The 21,924-nt window shown below is 37.4% G+C and overlaps 1 protein-coding gene across 3 annotated transcripts in view; it reads left to right on the top strand.

The window, feature by feature from the left end:
- Window positions 1–21,340, top strand: part of LOC130420645 (thyrotropin-releasing hormone-degrading ectoenzyme-like) — a 241,625-nt gene extending 220,285 nt beyond the window's left edge. For all 3 annotated transcript variants that reach the window (XM_056748097.1, XM_056748095.1, XM_056748096.1), the window contains 10 exons: window positions 2,941–3,029; window positions 3,300–3,433; window positions 3,982–4,037; window positions 10,959–11,106; window positions 11,686–11,783; window positions 12,011–12,118; window positions 14,939–15,106; window positions 18,287–18,427; window positions 18,690–18,771; window positions 19,325–21,340. In XM_056748097.1, coding sequence (XP_056604075.1) covers window positions 2,941–3,029; window positions 3,300–3,433; window positions 3,982–4,037; window positions 10,959–11,106; window positions 11,686–11,783; window positions 12,011–12,118; window positions 14,939–15,106; window positions 18,287–18,427; window positions 18,690–18,771; window positions 19,325–19,468 — 1,168 coding nt within the window. In that variant the 3' untranslated portion in view covers window positions 19,469–21,340. The remainder of the gene's footprint in view (window positions 1–2,940; window positions 3,030–3,299; window positions 3,434–3,981; window positions 4,038–10,958; window positions 11,107–11,685; window positions 11,784–12,010; window positions 12,119–14,938; window positions 15,107–18,286; window positions 18,428–18,689; window positions 18,772–19,324) is intronic.
- Window positions 21,341–21,924: the final 584 nt, after the last annotated feature.

Below are 21,924 nucleotides of genomic sequence, written 5' to 3'. Positions count from 1 at the left end.
TGTTTAACATTGTAAAGGTCTCCGAATGCATGAAATAGCTTGTGACTTTACCTTTAAACTAAAAATGTGTTGGTACACACATGAATGTATAGGACTTTACAACTACTTAATGAACACTAGCTTCACTGGGTTCTCGGTGAGCTGAAAATATACCCAAAACTTTTGTTTACTCTGCAGGGGTGATCGAGGAACGTTTTACACTTATACTTCAGAACACCCACTGTTCTATCCAGTTTTAAATGGTGTCTGCAATTTTAAAGAGTCTCTGGATGATTAAGTTAAAGTCTAATGCAAGCCTTGAGAGAATTTTTTTGAAAGCGGTGTTGGGTAAAAGTGTTGTTAAAATCATCAAATGGCATAGCACAAGTTGAGCTCCACGGCCCCTAGTGACTCATTACTGGCTGCTGGAACCACCCGTGCCCAAAGAGATCCTGGGATATTATTACTGCCGCACAGAGAGACCTCACAGCCAGTGCCTAGAGAGAAATAGAGAGAAAGGGGTTATTTAGAGTGAATTTCAAATGAACACATTTCAGACACACTACTGTAAGTCTAACACATGCTCATGCTCAAGAATTCATTGCAATTTATGAATTGCTTAAAGTTGAAGTTGAGGAAATTATTGTTTTATTATAAAATGACTGTGGGCCAGTGGGCAACCACTCAAATGACTCAAATGCCTTTGCAACCTCCCAGAACATCCTAGCCACCAAAATAAATGAACATGAGCCTCCAAATTACCAGCCTGTTGAAGACTTTCACTTTCTTTTCTTCTCATCCACTGATATAAACAGATTTACTATGTACAGTAAATGTATGAGTGTGTGATTTTATTTCAACACACACAAACGCTTCTGTTATTTCAGAAGCATTGTTAACATGCTTATATAGACCGTTTCGCCTGACGGGCGCTCGCCTGACACCCAGTTAACTTTCGGTTTGTGTTTGGCTTGTCTAACACAATATAACTATTTATATTTTATATAATTCGAGTTCATATTCATTTGTATAGTCTCTACTGTATAATAATTGTATCAAATAAACAATTTGTTGAATGTGTGCATTGAATGCGCATTTAAAGTGGACGTAACACATACGGTTTCTGCAAATCTCATATTAATCTTGAGTACCTATAGAGTAGTATTGCATACTTTTTATCTTCGAAGAGTATTTAGTTTGATTTCATTTGTAAAAGATAGATACAGCTGTACGATTGTTTCCGAAAATAAAGCGGCGCGTGCGGGGGGGAGGGGTAGGCTGAACCAAAGCATGTGTGCACCCATTGTCAACAAAAAACAGACATCAGTTTCACTCACCGCATGCTGTTCATGTCCGGCATCTTTTAGTGCTGGGACGCCTCCATAAATCAGTTTCAAACGATCTCCAAGCCCAGCGTTATATCCACAGTTTATATAACATTCATCACCCAAATGCAGTGAACAAACAAACACCTGAACGTCGCTAACGTATGCTCTCTCTCTCCTGCTCACAAGTGAAAGTGGCGCATGCTCCTTCTCCTGCTCTCCTTGCTGCCGTGCCGCGTGCTTTTCCGGGATAATTGTCCAATAAGAGACTAAGAAAAGTTGTCACAAACAAGTTTTATATGTTCGGAAAAAACTTTCCGAAACCTGTACGATTGCTGGGCGAGTGTATCTAGCACAGAAATCTACGTAAAAACTTACCTAGTTTTTTGACAAGTTCACCATGTTAAGCATGAGAAGACAGCACGTTTAACATTGTAAAGAAGTCAGAATGCATGACACATCATTGCAGGGCCGCTCTAAAAAAACTGTATGGTACATTGACATGTATCAGTGGAGCTCTCAATTCATAATATTGGAGATTCAGGTTAAGCCATTTTACGGTTCTACACGGTTTCTTTTGATTGTTATCAGAAATAATCTACAGGCACTCTATAAGTTTGGGTCACAAAGTGTGCATGTGCAGTAATGTTTTCTTATGTTGTCAAGATGAAACCGTCTATACCGCACTATCTCTCTATAGGACACTTACAAACATATGGTTTAAATAGTGTTTTCCAACAGGCTTTGTAATGTTTTATTTTATGCATATTGTGTTCCCAAATCTTTACTAGTGTCTTATGACCTTCTTCAAACTTGCATCAAGAGTTCTCAGTCTCTGCTCTTCAGAGTATCTCTTGTTTCATAAATATTTGCCTTTGAAAATATTCATTTTCATTGCACACATCCCTCATTGACACGCAGTCAGAAATAATTAAGAGGTCCCCAAAAAGAAGAGTCATCTCCCCAAATTATTTCAGGTGTGAGTCACCGTCTGAAAAGGATTTTCTGGCCTTGTCCATTCCTGTTAGGATCTAAGACAAAGCCAAGTCATAGAATGTTGCTCTTCACACATAAGACAAATAGATGAGAAAATAATAGAACATTTAAAATCACACATCACACATTTCATGTATCAGTCATGCCTATGAAACAAGTGGTGTCTATTGTATACACAACACTTTAGTCACGTTTGTCTTAGCTTTGTCGTAGTTTATTGCTGTTGGTCGACTCTTATGCACTGTTTTTTGTGGGTTAATGTATTCAGACTGGTGGCAGACCACATCCACCTGTGCTCACCCTTTTGACGCCCAGTGTGAAAGCTGCCATACAGGGTTTTACTAGATGTGTACTTGCACACAAATGAATGAACATGAGGTGACTGCTCAGAAGTTGACATAAAGTGAGTGAGAGCAAAAGAAAGAGAAAGCTAAAGAAAAGAATCATATTTTTAATCCAGTCATTTTACCTACACACACACACAGAAGATATTTAACTTGACAGAGTTTTGTGTTTCATATCAATCATTCAGTTTTAATCACACCTGCCGCTGCTCATGTGTATCTATGTTAGTGACATTTAAACCCCGAGAGAAAGTATGAGCATTCATTTTCTTATTCAGCACTTTGTGTCATTTCAGCTTCCAGTGGCAAATCCCCCTGACGCTCACAGTGGGAAACTCTAGTCACATATCAAAAGAAAACATTATTTGGATCTGTAATCAAACAGGTGAGAATTCAAAAAGTGGTAGAATGATTTCATTAAAGCAAAAAGATTACATTTACGTGAATTGTCTTATACAATTTTCAAACATATGAGATTTTAGGTTAACGTGTAGATGCATATAATGCAGTCGAATTTGCAATAAACAAAACACACTGTACATTATACTGCAGATAGATCAACCAATCAGAGAAGCCGTGGTAACAAAAAGTTATAGATGAGCAATCTGAAGTGTCATTAAACATTTGATCCATTTTATTAACCGTTCATTTACAGAGATGCACAGAGTCGGTCACATGGATGGTGAGACGTGGTTACTGGGTAACATCAATCAAACGGGATACTTTAGAGTGAATTATGACCTGCACAACTGGAGACTTCTCATTCAACAACTCATGACCAACCCAACGGTACATCACCCACAATTCCCTGTCAACCACTCTACACCTCTGTCACTCCCTCTGTCTTCTTCCACAATTCCATATAGAGTACTTTCTGTCTTAACCAGTCTTTCTATAATTTTTTAGGGCTCTCAAACGATTCATCGTGAATAAAAGTTTGTGTTTACGGAATATAAACGTATAATATATACATGTACTGTGCATATTAATTTTGTATTTATGAAGACATACACATTCATGTACGCATATATTAAAAAATATATAACAATTAGTAAACATTTATTAAGTATTTCAATTATTAGTAAATATAAATTGATAAAGCATGACAAGCATGTGTTTGTTTTGTGTTTATAAAATTAATATGCACGGTACACAGATATATTTTATGTAAACAAAAACCTTTATTCTGTATGAGATTAATCGTCATTAATCGTTTGACAGCCCTAATTTTTCCCCCATTTTTAGGCAATTGGTTTATTTTCTCCTTTTCATTATCACAAGTCTGTCACTAGACTCTGTGATTTATAAATTTCTTCTCTGCTTGTCTTTTTCTGCAGATCATCTCTGTGGGAAACAGGGCCGGTCTGATAGATGATGTCTTTAACTTGGCGAGGTGGGTTCGGTTTGTCACATGGTCCCTCTAAAAAAAAACTTAGAACTCTAAAACTTCTGTTAGACGTGAGTTATATATTTAACCTTCTTGCAGTTGCATTTATTGACCCCAAGGAACATTCAGCCCTATTCAACTGTATTGGTATTTATTTCAACCCCTTCAGAACAAGTATGACTACATTTCAAAATGAAGTAAACTTCTACATACCACATTATTCCCACAATGTCAAATTTGAATTGAATTATTGTGTTAAGATTAAGATTAAAGGGATTCAGTTTTATATTTCGGTCAGTTGATCGCATCAAATTCGGTGTGAACAGACCAAAAGAAAAAGAGGACAAAGCCGACAAAAAGCTTAATAAGGACACTCATCTTCCTGCGGTCTGAAGCGTATAACCACATTACAGACCAGTCAGATCTTGTAAACTTCTGTCCTAATTGTCATTGACAGCTGCGGCTCTGGTCAGTTTCTTTTCTAGCATTGTTAAAGGGATTCTCTTTGTATGTTCCCATCAGCATGAGACCTGTGCCGAGACTATCCGGCCTTTACTGGGCATGTGGATAATAAGAAAGCTGATCACTTGCCTCTAAAAGCTTCTCTTATTCCGCAGAGTTTCATCATTAGTTGGAGTGTCCAATACATAGTGTGAGAGAAGGAAGAGAGAAATAGATCAAAATGAAAAAAAGGGTAGTGAATAGCGACAGATGGGATTGAGAGAACAGAGTGGTTCCTAAAGCAATACTTTCTGATAGATTCCCTCTGAGGTTTTATAGAGCAACAGGCTGCCATTAGATGCTTCAGGAACAACTGGTCTCTCTATGGTCCTATTTGTTAAATTTCCAGATAATCTTACTCCCTCTGCTGAATGATTCCAAGTCTGCAGGAATATTCAGAAAACCTGAAAGCTATTGGCCATATAGATCGACTGATCCATTTATCACGTCTTAATCGTTGTCAAGTATCATCGATGGACTAATAATTCGATTTCATAATTCAATAATTTGATTTTAACAATTCGACTGCCCTGTATGCAACAGCCAGTACTCAAAAAGTACCAGCCAGTGCCGCTACTTTGTACAGATTGTGAAATTAATTCACTTTATGTTCACAACGCTTGAAAAACTACACGAGGGAGCTGCTACGTGCTCTCTGTGTTTCTTCTGTTTTTATTAAAGTTTCCTCCATTTTGAGTAGGGCTTTAACAATGCCACACCTGTGTCTGAAGTGTGATGACTGGAAATGGTATTAAATTCAGAATTTGCACTTGTAGTCTCGTCGAGCTAAAAAAGGGAACCTGTTATTCTCAGCGTTGTTCATTTAGTATGTCAGGCCTTATTTGTCAAAGAGAGAATAATTGAAACAGTACCGAAGCCAAATTCTTTTGTGGCTAGTTTTTATTGTAGTCTGCTTTGTACATATTGCTTGCCTCTGGTGTTGTTTACAGATAAGCTTAATGAAAGAGAGCGGATGTTAACAGGCTGTCTTATTCAACCTCAGGGCTTAAGTCTGCGGTGGTGGTTATTGGCTTTTATTTACTTAAGAAGCAAAAATGCCATCCCGCATATTAAAAGTGGAGTTCTCATTAATCACAAGTTAGAAAAAAGACTTGTTTTTCTGCATTTAACAGCGATGATAAAGAGTGTTTATAGATGGGCATTGTTTCATTTGGACGGTGACTCATTGATGCTACCTAATTAAATGCCCCTGTTGCTCGTGGGAATTACTCACACAGCTGAAAAGCAAAAAGCTCAGTCAGCCTTACTTGTTTATTTTAATTATTGGATCAATAAAGAAGAACACAGTTAGTGTAAGGGCAACATATTTTGATACAGAATATCATTTTTAATGCATATATTAATGTAAATAATAATTAGATTATGATCATAATACGTATTTTTAATTGTCTTAAAGGATGATTCTGATTATTATATTACCATAATGAGAACATAATTTCTTTCCCATAGCTTCAATACCTACTCCAACTTGTAGGTTTGTGTACTGTTTAGGGATGCTCGTTTCGGTTAGTTTCACTTACAGAGAACCGACACTCGTTATCCGAACATTAACGAGGGTCTGTGACACATTAAAAATACCAAAAAAAAACACATACTACATTTTGCTGAGACTGACGCGAAAACGTATTTCTCCTACCACAAACACTGTCGCTCATTCGTGATGCGTGTGTATCATGTCTAGAGCCTGTGTTCTGTGGTGTGAAACTAAGTCCGTTATTTCAACTACCAAAGGAAGAACGTCTGAGGGGAAAAATGGTTACAATCATTTTTCAAGCGATACCAGAGGAGTATAACCCCAGGGTTTAACTGTGCGTGCGTTATTTCACCGAAGATTGGTTTAATAATCTTTGCGCGTTCACTGCAGGGTATGTGAAACGACTATCCTTGAAAGAGGGAGAAATACCAACTCTATTTGGACCTGTTAGCTCTACCGAATCACTACCTGTAAGTGTGACTATTCATTTTTGTCTTAACTTCAAGAAATATTTTTGTACCTTATGTCTGTGTTTAGCTAGTTTATATAACGCTAACATTAGCATGTACCGTTATTTCTGGGGTATTATAGTTTGTTTATCTGGCTATTACCTTTGCATTTTGACACATTTGCCGCAATCATTTTTCATAACGTCGACTTTCTGAAATGCTCTATGTACCATGACAACGCACAGTTAAGACAAAATAATAGTATTACTAAAGAATTAACAGTATTTTAAGAAAAAAATTATATTTTATTTCATCGATGAGCAAAAGCACAACATGTATGTTGTCACACTGGGAGTTTTTATGACAAGAGTTGTCACTGGCCACTGGCAAACATCTTGCTCCAGTCGTGGTGGAGTTTGTTGTGGATTAGCGTCTTCTTCCTCTCCAGACTCGGGCTCAAATTGGTTATGTAAAATCGCCGCCATCTCCAGCTACACAAGTGATATACATGACATCCAACCACATGTAAACCGTAATACTGTAATGATGGTAGTGGGGTTCCTTTTGCGATAAATGATGAACTCGTTTGACCAATAATAACAGACTACACCATCTGAATAATCACATGACACAAGTTAGCGGGTAGGCGGAGCCTAGACTGATGAATCGCGGAACGAATCATTTGAGAGTCAGTCAAGAAGTAAGGTACGAATAACTGCCTTTTATTATGACATTAAAGTGTTTTTAAACATTGTATGTACATTAACTTGTTGTTGGACACTCCATAAACCAAAGTAGGGCCTAAAAAAACATATGCTAGTGTGGGGACGTGACCAGAAAAGCAGGAGACAATGCTTCCATTTCTACAAAAACTTCTTTATTTTGAATTGCCATACACCATAGCTGACCCTCCTCACGGAGAGGCCCAGCCAGCTCTCTCAAAAACACAGAGAGGCAGCCTTTTCTACCCAGAGGATCAAACCAATTTAACTAAATGGGTGACAATTGAAATTCATATACATAAACAGTAAAACTAAACCATAATTAACAAACAAGTTAAATAAATGATTTTACATGAAAGTAAATTATTTTACCTTACAATAAGTAAAAATAATACCCAAACAACAACAAGAATAAACCATTTACACAACACATAACACAAACCCCCCCTGCAAACCTTATAAATGAACCAAGCCTACATTTCCCATAATTACTGAGGATCAAATAAAAAGGGAAACAGGAAAGCCGCACACCCTCTTAGACCTTATTCTTATTCCCTTGAAATCAATATTATTTAATTTAAAATAAACATACCTTTAAAATCATATAACTGATCGTATTAACCGGTCATTTTTTTTCTACTATCAATTAACGGTTAAACGGTCAATATGGGCATTCCTAATACTGTTTATTAGCTCTGAAGGATAGTTCAAAAATATTCTGTCATCATGTACACATCATGTACAGTCTTGTCATTTCAAACCTGTATGAGTTTCTTTCCTCCGCAAAACACGAAAGACGATATTTTGAAGAATGTTGGTAACCAAACAACGGCGGTTTACATTGACTTGTATTGGTTTTGTGTGCAAACATAACAAGTAAATGTGTACCGGCAAAATATCATCTTTTGTGTTATGCAGAGGAAAGAAAGTCACATGGTCCTCATACAGTATACGAATGATTTTCTTACGTAGTTTATTTGTAAATATAGTTCTTTATTTCTCTTTTGGTCTTGGGTTGAAATATGATGTCACTTTTTACTATTCAAACACATAAATATTGCACCACATTTGTTTTTTCTGCTTGCAACACATTGAATACGATTTAAAACAGCTTATTTTGAGTATGTCCTTTATTCAAGTAGAATTGAAGCTTCCAAACTTATCAGTCAACAGTTGGTTGGTTAGTAACAGCTTGTGGTCATTACTGTAATCATCAGCTGCTTGTCTTGACAGTGTTTTGAGTTTCACAGAAATGATGATCTGTTTCCTGACTACACGGCAGAGCAAGCACGAAGTCTTGCTGCTCCTAAAATAAACACAGACATGCAGCTGCAGCGAGCGTGTACGACACGGCGTTGCACAAACAGCAGTTTATAATTTCCCTGTAAACAGATGTAGACAGGCGGAGTTAAAAGGCAAAGAAGGGTGCTGGACAGCAAGCTTCAATAGCCTAAAGCAAGCCTAAGGTTACATTATTGGATCCAGATTTAGGGTCCAGAAATTCGAAAATCCACTTTGGAGTTAAGAAAATGTATGTGTATGACATGTTTTACGTGTCTGTAAATAGAAATGATCAATAATAAGTGAGAACATACCTTTGTTGTCACGCATCCTTAAAACATGACATCGACAATTACAATACAGATGACATACTGTACAGAAGAAGCAGCAAATTTCCTTAGACTCCCAAAACAAATGCGGTGGTCACGCAATAATTTCACATGACATTCAATGAGGCTTTCCGGGCGAAGGTAAACCTGCAATCATGTCAAACAATTACCTCTGAAACATTGATTTATGTCTCCCACCCGCTACCGAATGTGGGACGCAGCATTCTGAGAGCACATCAACAGCAGCCGCCCAGACTTCTAACCCCAAAGCCGTAAATTACCTCTTTCAATTTACTCACGCATATTTTACGCTAACATCCAGCCCACGTCCTGACACTTTAACTCATGCATAGAACAAACAACGCAAAACATCATACCTTAATAGATTCAAAGCATATCTGCCAACAAAAAAGGTGTGTATTTACCTTTCCACCACCATGGGGAAGAATACTGTAGGCGATAAGGCTTACAGTAGCACACTCTCAGAATAAAGAAACTAAAGCTGTCACTGGTACAGTACCCTCTTAAAGGACCCAAACATGTACAATTTGGGTATACATATGTATACATTTTCTACCAATATGTACCTTTGAGGCACTATAATATGCTCTCTATAGGTGCAAATGTACACGTTTTGAAAGAGTTCCACCCCCTCGACAGCTTTTGAATCTTTTCACTCATGGGCACTCATTACGTTTATTTTTAAGGATAAAGCAAAATCACAAAATATAATTCATAATCATGACATAAGATGTCATTTCTGTTGGGATTGGTGTCCACTTCAGCAGATTCTAAAATTGAACTGGTAGAATAACAGAGTCTGGTTGAAAATTACGAGATGTCACCTGTTGAGACGTTGTGTTAACAGAAATGTTCCATCAGATAAAAAAAGGAACATTTTTGAACACATCTCATTGAGGGTGCATTATACAAAAAGATGCATTCATTATCAGTAAATTAACCACCCTTCAACAAAAATGCTTTAATCGAGATGTTAACTCTTCAATTTGTGTCACGGCCTGTGAAACTCAGACTTAAGTCTCATAATATAATCATGATATAAGGAGCATCAAGGCTTGATTTGAATTATTATTTTTACTGTGATTTGAAATTTTCAACATGGTCTTCTTACTCAGTAAATATAGATCTTCTATAGATTATGTGGGATAAATTGGTGTACAAAACGGCAAATAAAAAAAAAGACTTCAACTGGTTTTTACATGCAGTCGCATTTTTATAGAATAGAATAATTGCTTTAGATTTCCATCCTTGTGGAGATTTTAGACAGCATTTAACATTAGGTCTCTGTTAATTCGCATGCTTGAGATATTAAACAGTTATAAAAATTGCATTTATCCTCTAACATTTCAACAGGAAGAAGAACTTGGTTGCTAATCTTAATCCTCTTTTGCAGTTTGAAGTAACACAGCACTAAACATTGTTTTGACATGTTTCACTTTTTTAATCTTTCAGTAACTCAGTTGTCACTCAGCTATTTAATCCCTGCAAATCAGACATCTCTCACCTCTGGACATGTTGCAAACCTCCTTGAGTAATAGTGGGTGTCCATGAGTAACTGTGATTAATGTCCCAATTAAATGTGGGTTTGGTGGATCTTTCCTCTAGAATTTTGTCCGTTTCTAAGTCAGATCACTTCCCTTCCTGTCTGACCTCTGATACTGAGTGCTTGCGTGTAATGATAAGAAATACATTTCCTGCACGATGAGCCAAACACGGGCCTTTCTTAAAAGAACACCTTTTAATACTACAAACATGTAATTTCAACTAGATTTATGTGTTTTTAAAAGATAATTTGAGGTATCCAGACAACTCAGTTAGGTTAATAAACTACGTGTGTGGGAAAAATAATATTTTGTGTTTATTTGAAATATGAAAACCAAAACATACGTACACAATATTGTTCATTCAAGCCTCACATCAATCAATTCTTTTCGGTTTTTCAATATCTTGTGATGAAATTTCGTATGAAGACAAGTCACGAGACACGGTCCTGAGGGTGATCATAGAGCATTTAAATTTTTAAGGCTTTAAACTATTCCATTAAATATAGTCGCTCTCGTGCTTTTGCTGTAGAGCTTATCTCTGTCTTTGTCTCTGACAGTGAGTTTTCCACCTTTCTGTGTCTCTAGGGCGGGCTATCTGCCTCAAAACATCCCTCTTCAGATCATCTCATATTTGTCTCAGGAGAGCGAGTTTCTGCCCTGGCATGCTGCAAGTCGAGCTCTTTACCAGCTGGACAAACTCCTGGACAGCACCAAAGACCACAGCCTCTTCAGCGTGAGTCTTTAATCCTCATCTCAAATCAGTTCAGTTGTTTACTTGTGTTCTTAACTTGACTATTGGCAAACAGTAACACTTAACAGCTTAACAAACCATACACCTGACTTTTTACAGTCTATACAAAATCATTTAGATAAAACAATATAGACCACTTCACAGGATGTAAACATTGGTCCAGAAGCACTTTTGGGGGTTCATTCTTATTTTATAATTCTTTTTAATATTACATATATAATTAAATCATAAAGATATTCTTTTAACATTTTGTTACAAATGTTCTGTTGGTTGAGACCTTTGTGTGTAGTGTTAAAAAACTAAAACAGGGAGTTCATCCGTTGGTTATGTATGTAGCTATGTTTATTAATAAAAGTTTTTGCAACCGTGCCTTTAAGACCTCCTTGGGCAGGCTCTTTGCACATGGTGTAAAAATTGTTTATCACAGTGGTTATGGTGCTGAATACTAATGGAAAATTATATATTTTGACAGCCCTGTGTGAATTTGCTCATGGGAGCTGTGTGATTTTATATGAGTTCTGTCTTGATTTTCTTTTAAAGTTTCCTATCTTCTCTCATCAGGATTATGTGCTGAAACAGGTTTCACCAAAGTACCACAAGATGGGCTGGCCGACCACTTTCTCCGACGGCTCCTTCACGCAGGCTGCTTATCAGAGCCAGTGAGTTCAGCTTAACTTCCGTGTCCATCTTGAATTATATATTGTGGTTATAAAGTTTTATGTGGCCTTACTGAGAACACAGAATTGCAAAGTGAAATCCATGCATTTTCTACCTCAGAGACCGAATGAGCCCAGTTTATCTTTTTTTAATCATTCATTTTTTATTCATTAGTGAACTTTCTCCCGCTTCACATACTTCCTGGAATCTTTCTGTCTTTTGTCCTCAGAGAGTTGCAGAGAGAGGTGATCATGCTGGCGTGTAGCTTTGGAAACAAACACTGTCACCATCAAGCCGTGTCTCTCATTTCAGACTGGATTTCCAGCAACAAGAACAGGTGAGGACTTTAACAGAGTGACACACACACAAAGATGATCTGTGCATGAGCTTCCTGTTAAAAACCAAACGTTTCATCTACTGCTTCTGAATTTGCTGCCCCGAAGCCTAAAAATATTTATTTTATCTTTTATTACATGCTGTGAAATAATAAATAAACGACACAATTTCTGCGCTGCAACTATCTAGTAATGTCCATAAATCACTTCCATGCTTGTTCTGTTAAGCCTATCCGTCAAAGCGATTCGCAGATCAATTCGCTTCAGCTCACTCTTCGTCAGTTAGATTGTGAAGTTAACACTCGCATATTGAATCAGTTATATCTCTTCAGTTTATGTAATAATATAAAGTTAAAGATGCAGCTAGCATTCTGAAACTACCACAGCACTGATGGCCAGTAATATTTCTATAACACGCATTTCATTTCTACGGAGAGATGAGTAAATGTAGTAGTAGTAATGTAGGGTTGGTGTGCTTGGACACTGAGCTCTGATCAATATGTTTTTTCTCAACATACCTTAGCAGCTCTATTCCACGTGTCTATACCAACACGTTTGTTCATCTGCTTTGCTTTCCCGCAGTGATGTTCTCACTTGTGGCAGTCAAATGTATTTACTGTGAAACACATCACGAGCCGAGAGTTATAACCTTAATGGAAAATAAATGTATTTGCGTATTTAAAGTCTGACTGCATTCAATAATTTCATAACCTTAAACTCATCTTTAAGCATTAAAATTCATGATAACATATTTTTTTGCCTTGAATGTAACTCTACACCCTCTCTTTATTTAGTATAGGCAAATACGTTCAGATTAATTGCGGGTGGGTCGCGGGTGGATGATATCGATATCATATACAATATTATCAACATTTCTCTAAAACTACGAATGTGTTTTAAATGCATTTTTCATCAGGCTCTAATTCGCAGTAATTTAAAAGAAATGCACGCGTGGCGGCGGTAGAGGACGGTCTATTTCTTAAAGCAGAAATGGAGGGAAAACATATCCCAGAGAAATTTAAAAAGGCAGAATTAAAAACAAAACAAAAGGTAGGAAAGAAAAGTACCGTGTGGGAGCGTTTTAGCGAAGTACTGGGTATGTAATGCGACGACTGTGAGGCATTGTATGTATATGAAAGCCATATGACTGGTACCTCTAAAATGGTACATCATGTGTGTGCTAAATCGAAATATTAGATTTAAGTATTTACAGACAAAGAAAGTGCTAGAAAATTTACTGAGTAATTTAAATGACGATCGGGTCCGGGTCTGGTGCGGATATCTATAGAGAAAATTATACGTGCGGGCGGGTGGATAATTTATTTGAAGCAGCGGATTCGGGTTACATTTTAGCTTATCCGCGCATCTCTACCACATAGACTTACAATATTAAAAACTTTATTTTAACCACAGGGGGAACTTTAAAACTATAATCTGTTCATACGAAGTTTCTTGGTCCCAGATCCAATTCTTGTACACACACTAACACACATAAAGACACACAATTAATCTCATAGTGAGGGTGGGGGTGTACAGTACGTCATCATATTGCAAAACCCATTTCTGCATTTTACCAAACAGTTCTTTTTGAAGTAGCTTTGTGAAGTCGATCTTTCGAAAGTGTCCTTCATTGCCATTTCTATAGAGGTGAGCTCTGGTCCTGCTGGGATATTTAAAAGGTCTGTTCAATTTAAAGTGTATGTGTGATCATATCAAAAAAGAGGAACGTGATTGACCTTTATGTCTGTGATGTCACAGGGATTGACCTACAGTACAAAATTTATGAGGCAGAAAGTGCAAAGACTGAACGTTCTGCATAGAAAGAGAGACCGGTGAATGAGCACTAACAAAAGCCTCTTAATTTTCATTATAAGTAGAGTAAGAACTAAAGTTTAAAACTTTTCTTCAGGGTATTGTATCAATCGTCATAGAAAAGTTCGTTTCGTCTCTTATCTGTATTCTGAAAATGCCATATAACAATTTCAGTGCATCCAATTTCAAAGCATCTTACACTGTAATAAAAATGTTTAAATACTGTATTCAAAACTGTTGTTTTCTGGAAATTTAAAGTTTTTTATGTCTTTGAATCAATACTGCAAATTTACAAGAAAAACTTAAACACATAATTTTACATGACAAAACTATTATTTTATGGAATTCTACTGGTGCCCCAGCAGCAGGAAAATTACATTGTTTTATAGATTTTTTTAACTTTTGAAATTCTGTTAGAAAATTACAATTTTGTGGGAAAAAACTGCATACTTATGAGAAAAACATGTTAATGTATGCGACAAAACTACAGTTTTCTACTGACTGTGCAAATTTTTTTATCAGGATTTAGCATCCAATTTTTCCTTAATTTTGTGTTCTTTAATTAATTTTAACTCCACTCATAAACTAGACATCCACTTTTACATGTGCAGTAATTTCAAACTCTACACTCTACATTTTTAAATCCCAAACGCCCAGAGGCTTGAATGGATCATTCAGAATCAGCAGGTCTTTATTGCTCTTTGTTTGAGGAAATCATAAGTGCAGTCACTGCAACACTGCTCCTCCAGGGGTTTAATGTTATATCTTCTTCTTCTTCTGCACAATTTTACAACACCTATACAACTTTAAATTATATATAATAGTAAAGTTATAATATGATTAAATACAATTTGAGCGAAAAAATGTAAACATTCCTCCAAATCCTCCAAAACATTTTCCTGAACTCCTCGGTTGCAGTGCTGACCTTAGCATTGATCGATGTATTTGTTAATATTCGATCATGCATGATGACTTCATATTAATGTTACAGTTGTTGTTCTGTGCTGCAGGATTCCACCCAATGTGCGGGACATCGTGTACTGCACAGCCGTGTCTCTGATGGACGAAGACGTGTGGGAGTTCATCTGGATGAAGTTTCACTCCACCACCGCCGTCTCTGAGAAGAAGATTCTTCTGGAGGCCTTGACCTGCAGCGACAACATCTACCTGCTCAACAGGTGCCTCTCACAATTTTGTACCTTTTTTGTTTGCGGTCTGACCCACGAAGCAAATAATATCATCCCTAATCCATTCCTCCACATCGTGACACTCACACCTGTTCGGCTCCTCTCGCTCTGTCGACGAACTTCACTATTGTGGCGCTGAAAATCAATGGCTACCTTTGGAGCCTTTTCTGCCAACTTATATGGGGCTGTAAATCCTCAAGATGTAGATGAGGTCTCTCCAGACCAGACGAGGAGATCCCAGAGCCCACACCTATTCCGTACCGGTTCTCTCAGGGCACACTGGGGGTTTGACATCTCCATTTATTCTGTTTTATGTGCTTGCCTGTTTTATGGATGAGCTGAGAGAGAGAAACTTGGCCATATACGGAGACCCACCATGAGTCAGCATGCAGCGGCTGTTCAGAACCCCTGTGGGGTTTAAGCGTAGGTCCGTTGAGACAGATGAGGTTTGCCTTTCTTGAGACAGAAGATCAACAAACTTACACATTTCCGTGCAGTGCATCTTCACTTTTATGTTAAGATGCTATTCATCATATTATAGTCGTCGACAAGGAACCTTTTCATTTTTGTCTTGGTAATTGCCTTGAAGGTAAAATCAATGTGTCTTACACTCAGCGATCCATGACTCGGCTGCCATATACGATACACCTAGATACAATGTCTTAAAACGAGACCACGAAAGAGCGTCTGCAGAAACCTTTTGCATTCTCATAGCCAACCTGCTTCTGTTATTATCCAGGTTAATGCGGTTTTTACTTCGCTAAAGCAGGTCTTTGTGGTCCTTGGCTGGTTTAGGTGTTTAAACCATCTGTCGCGGGTTGACCGTTTAAGGCTATTAGACCATCTTTGGTATTGTATTTTGAACCTAAACAATGTTTTAAGATGGCTTGAATCTGTTGACCAGGTTGACCATCTCTGACCTTTGAAATCCCAGCAAACGAGTTAAGACTGTGCTATTAAGTCTGAATGTTATGTTACGACCTCTAGGGGTTAGCAAGAACAGAAAAAGATACTCATTCGTACACACCAGATAATTGCCAAATATAGGAGTTTATTTCTTTCAACTGGAATTTTTTCAGGGGCAAGACAATAAACAAAACAAACTTTTGCAAAATCCAGGTTAGGGGCTACTATAGGACCAATCACCATCTCCAACTGGTTAACAGAGGCCCCTCTCATATGGGACACAAACATGTCTACACACTGGAGCAGAGAGATCAAAATACAGTTCACAGATGCTTTACTTATCTCAAAGACAACAGTTAGCCAATGTAAAGGGTGAAATAGCAGTAGCGATGTAGTGTTATAAAAACGTGCCAGACTTCATTGTCAGAAAAACACTAGCATTAGCATCACTCATGTGTTAATTAGAAACTAGCATCTGGTGCTGCGACGGATTCCGTTAACATGCTGAGGTGGTGATACTGTGTGATGTACTGTGAGCTAACCTCTAAATGGAGATAAAATTTAAAACCAGAAACATGTTTGTAATATTCGGTATGACCAAACGTTGGATCGTATGAACAATAATTGTATTACAGAATAACAATACATACCTAATTATGTCACATTTAATTATTTGGTTTAACAATGCAGGAGCACTGCCCTCATATCATACCACTGTGTACACTGAAGTAAAAAATCTGAAGGTGAAGTTGACGTTTCATTCAGTCGCAACATTATATACATGTATAACATTTTATACCTTCCAGCAAAAGTCCGTAGTTAAAAATAATATAAATATCGTAAGCTATTGTCTTAATCGTCTATTTGAGGACAAAATATCGCGAGCACTAAATGGCAAGAACAAGGACCAAAGCGTATAAAATAGAACTTCCATTAGTAGTACAATAATTGTATCGGACGATGTTGATGAGCCATTAAAAGTTAAATCTGACCACTGCGTTAATGCCGGTTTTATTGAATGGACATTTCTCACAACTTCATGACTTTATTCTCTTTTATCTGAACAGTATGACTTAAGAAAAGCACAAACTGCTCAGTGATCAAAAAAGTCCCAGTATTTGCATGAAATTTACTAGCATCTTAAACACATGTTAAATCTAATGCAAAAAGCACTATAGGAATTCATTGATGGAAGATAACTGAAATATTTTCTGACTGTTATTCTTTGTCCAACATGTAGCAGGGGCTTCAGCAGGTTTTAGTTTAAAAAGGTTTTCAGTTTAATGGTCCTAAGAAATAATTTAACAGAATGTAACTGTAACAGCTGCTTTTTGGTTGTGAAAATAAAATGTAACTTTTTACAATAAATTGAAAGATCAAGCTTGTTGCATTGAGGGAAACAATATGTCACACTGCGCTCAATTGTATACTGTATACTGAGCAAAAAGTAAGTCACGATACCAGATGATACATTCTGTGTACAAAGTACACAATACACACTGAAAAAAATATATTGCGTGGATTTCTAGACATTGGTGTAGTTTTAGCATTTATTATACTATAACTCATCATATTGGTCCGTTTATCATTGTTCTTTAAGGTTTTTAAATCAGACACTTATGACAGTCGCCGTAATGCCTGCAAGATATTCCGTTTTGAAAGTCTGACCAGAATTACAAAATATATTTCAAACTGTGAAATTCATGTTAGAAATAAAAAAGAATTGAGAATTAGTGCAGCAAAAGAAAACTTTTCTGAAAAACATGTTCCCACTTGTCCCGGATGTGATATCGGTACGCTGTGAAATCACAGAGCTTTGTCACCGTGACAATAATCTCCAGGGTGCCACGACCTCAGATTTTAACCCAGAACAGCAGTTGAACAAAACTGAGAGACTCAAACCACAGCGAAGCAATTACTCCACGTGTTCTTGCAAATTGAAAACTTGCGCACCGTGGCTTTATGGGAAATATCTCATTTCCTATTTCGGTCTTTATCTGCCTGACATTTCTCACCAATTTGAAGTGAACGGCTCTGTCCGCTTTTGATTTGCTCTTCTCAGGTTAATTAGATTTCTGAAATCGCAGTATTGAAAACACATTTTGAACTACCATTCAAAATAAAGTATAGTTTGATGCCACATTCTCTATAAGTTTATCTCCGCATTTGTATTTATTTGTTATTCGGTCAGTTAAGCTTTACCACGGAGGAGAATTAAAAATGTATGCGATGATGAAAAATAAATGAATATTTTGCTCTCTACAGGCTTCTGAATCTGTCTCTGTCCTCTGACATGGTGCCGGATCAGGACGTGATCGATGTCATCATACACGTGGCTCGCAATCCACTCGGAAGACATTTAGCATGGAGATATTTCAGAGAGAAGTGGGACATATTGAATTCCAGGTGAATATATCTGATAGAACGGCTTCATTCGATCTCTGTTTATCTGTGATTTTAACCTTCCTCTCAATACCTGACATGAAATTCACGTTTAGTTTTACTCTCTCATAAGATGTTCATCTCTGAGCATTACTTTGTGACTAGAGGGGCTGAGAAGATTATGAGAAATATATTGTTGTTTGTTTTCCTCCAACCTTTTTAGAAAGGTGCAGCATCACATGTAAACATCAAGCGTTTTTAATAACAGCTTCTCTCCGGTTTGCAGGTACGGGGAAGCTTTATTTATGAACTCAAAATTAATAAGCGGCGTGACAGAGTTTCTCAACACAGAGAACGAGTTGAATGAGGTGAGTCTGCGCTTATACACCCAGAGGTAACTTCAACCCCAAAACACAACCGTCAATCAAATCCAACCAATAAACAAATGACGACTCTTCACGAAGCATTAATGTTCGTGAAAAACTTTGTGTGGAGAAAGTACATTTTTGCAGGTTGCAAAATTTTGTCCTAGAACATTTTTTTTACCGTAAGCTCTGTACTTCATTATAGGAAATGGAAGGTACTGTAAATTCACTTATTTAAATTCATTCAGCTTCAGTCCCAGAGGGCAAAGACTGCTGATGCTCATTTCACTTCAGCACGGCAGATTCTTGTCCAGCTGACTTCATCTTTTACAATGTATCATTCTTACAAAGATAATACAAACCCCCTTAGTGTTTCCTTAAACGCATCATTACCATACTGTCATTGACAATGAACTGCTGCCAGAACACTTCATCCACTTGACGTGAAGTAAAAGATTTAGACAAAAAAGCGCTGTATACTGTTGGACGACGTTTTGGGTGATATGTGCCGTGCATCATAGGTTGTTAATCGATCCTTGTTGCTTTATTTCCTCAGTTAAAATATTTCATCCTGACCTGCGGGGGAGCGGCGGCACCTGCGTTCGCTCGGGCCGTCGAGATCGTTCAAGCTAACGTAAAGTGGCGCACGTTGTTCGAGCAACAGTTCTACCAATGGCTGCGAAAAGCTCCGGAAGGTTAACGCGACATCAAGCACGGAACCTTCTATGAGCGTGGAAGCTCTATCAGACATTTCAAGGCCAGTAACTCGCGAAGACTTAAACAATGTTTAAAAACACATTTCTGGATCATGAGCATCTGAAATCAAGACGAAGATATTCAACTGCTTAAAATTTGTCATCTGTCTGCCAAAGCGGAAGTATGCATGAAAATGCCCTGCCGGATAAAAAGGAGGAAATCTTAAAAAATCGTAATTTTAGAACAAGCTCCTTTCTTTTGACCATGTCTATGTACTTTGGGGTCTGACACAGCCGCACCGCCTCAAATGATAACATCAGCGAGCACAACAGCGTCGCCCTGCTGCCCAGCATGCTCGCAGCAAACAAAAAAGCTGCTGCTGTACCGAAGTATAAGGTCCTCTTTGCTTTCTTGCACAATCGTTATGTTTAGCACAATATTTAATGACTTGAGACCATATCTACCATCATCAAATAGTTGAATAAAGATGAGCGCAGTTGGATAGCGCATAAAATAGGCTTTGAAAATGTTATTTCGATGACATTTATACCTGGAGCTGTTTTATACAGGGTCAATTTATGCGCAGAGTACATTTTTTGCCAGAGGCGTGCGTTTTCCGTTCTTGTACCGTAAAACTCAGTGGTATCGTGTGTGAATGACATTATAAGTATGGTCATTTTATGCAGATTGGTTGCATAATAAAAATGCATTGTGGGCTCTATGTATGAGTATGTTTTACAGTAGAAGTGATGGAGAATTATGCCTGACTGCACATTTATCTTTCATAGATAGGGTTTGGATAATATAAAGAAATTATAAAAGAACTCAGACCTAAAGATACGTAGTAATGTATAATGCATATACATGTGCATACACACCGGCCACTTTATTAGGTTCATCTTGTCAATTGCTATTTTTAAATATCGAATCAGCCGATCATGGGGAAGAAAGACAGATGGTCAAGAGGATCTTCAAAATGGGGAAAGGGAGGAAAATCGATTTCCCATTTCGTGATTTTCAATGCAGCGTAGTTGTTGGAGTTGTTCTAAAACTGCCAGTTAATTGGTATTTCCACACGTGAAGCTCAGTTTATATCAGACTGGATTTTAAATTGTACGCGGATGGCCTCCACAGTCGCCAGATCTCAAAAACAGGGGATTCGCTGTCATGAATCAGCAACACATCTGCGGCAACCGTGTGACGCTATCACGCCAACGCCATAAAGGTCTCGGAGGAATTTTTCCAGCAATGTTGAATTTATGCCACAGATGTCAAATACTGTGTATGGGTCACTTACATTACAGATTCAGATTTTTCTTATTTTCAATTCATACAAATACAGTTATGTACGTTAAATCCATTTTCTGCTCTGAATTTTAAGTTATTATTTTTTCTTTAAAATTCTGAAACTAACGACTACTGTTTTGTTACGTTGCATCATTTATTTTTATAGTAATGACGTTTGTTGTTAAATATCAATATTTCAAAATTAAATCTGCCAAATCAAATATGTCACTGTGGCAAATTCATTTTTGGTGTAATTCTTTTTCGTTTAAATGATATTGATGCAAAATGATCAGTATTAACTCCAAAATATTATTTTATCTCCGGTCATCTTAAACATGTCTTTGTCTTCGACCGGTATACACATTTGTTTTCACTGGTGTGCGGACACTTACAGCGCTTTTTCTTGACGTAGCTGTTTTCAGTTCATTTCGAAGAAATGTGTGCTCGTCAAGCAAATGAGGATTATGTCCTGAGGATTATTTGTATCTGTTTAATTATTCTGCATTTTAATGTATCTTTGCAAACGTGTAAAGTAGTAAAAATAACTGGGCAATCAGGGCCTTTTCTACCTCGATCTACACATCTTTTATAAAAAAAAGACTGACAGTGCCTTAAATAAATCTGTCATGAGAAATCACATTGATTCGATGTCTGATTTGTCAAGCATGTTATATTTCCCCAAAGTCAAACTGCAGTTCTGGGGGCAACTGTCCTGCGGTTTACCTCCAATTCTGTTCGAACACTATATCAGGGCATTTTCTTCCTGGATCTATAAATTTTTTATAAAAAAAGACTGACAGTGCCGTAAATAAATCTGTCACGAGAAATCACATTGATTGGATGTCAGATTTTTCATGCATGTCATATTTCCCCAAAGTCAAACTGCAGTTCTGGGCGCAACTGTCCTGCAGTTTACCTCCAGTTCTATTCGAACACACCTAAAGCAGATCTTTGCTATGTTGAAACACGGTTAGACCTAAACTCGATGGCCCCCCAGGATTAAAGTTTGACACCCCTGCCCCGGAACAAGACACGGCTGTGCGTGCATAATTGTCCTCAATAACCACAAAGTTGAAAAGTATTCGTCATCATTCAAGCGCTGAACTGACTGTTACTCCAAATCCACCGCTATACATGAAAAATGGAAGTACTGTAAAGCAATAAAAAGGAAAC

This window comes from Triplophysa dalaica, chromosome 5 (genome assembly GCF_015846415.1).
Source record: "Triplophysa dalaica isolate WHDGS20190420 chromosome 5, ASM1584641v1, whole genome shotgun sequence".
Classification (NCBI taxonomy): domain Eukaryota; kingdom Metazoa; phylum Chordata; class Actinopteri; order Cypriniformes; family Nemacheilidae; genus Triplophysa; species Triplophysa dalaica.
The sequence above is the reverse complement of the archived record's forward strand: the minus strand, read 5'-3'. Positions and strand labels throughout refer to the sequence as shown.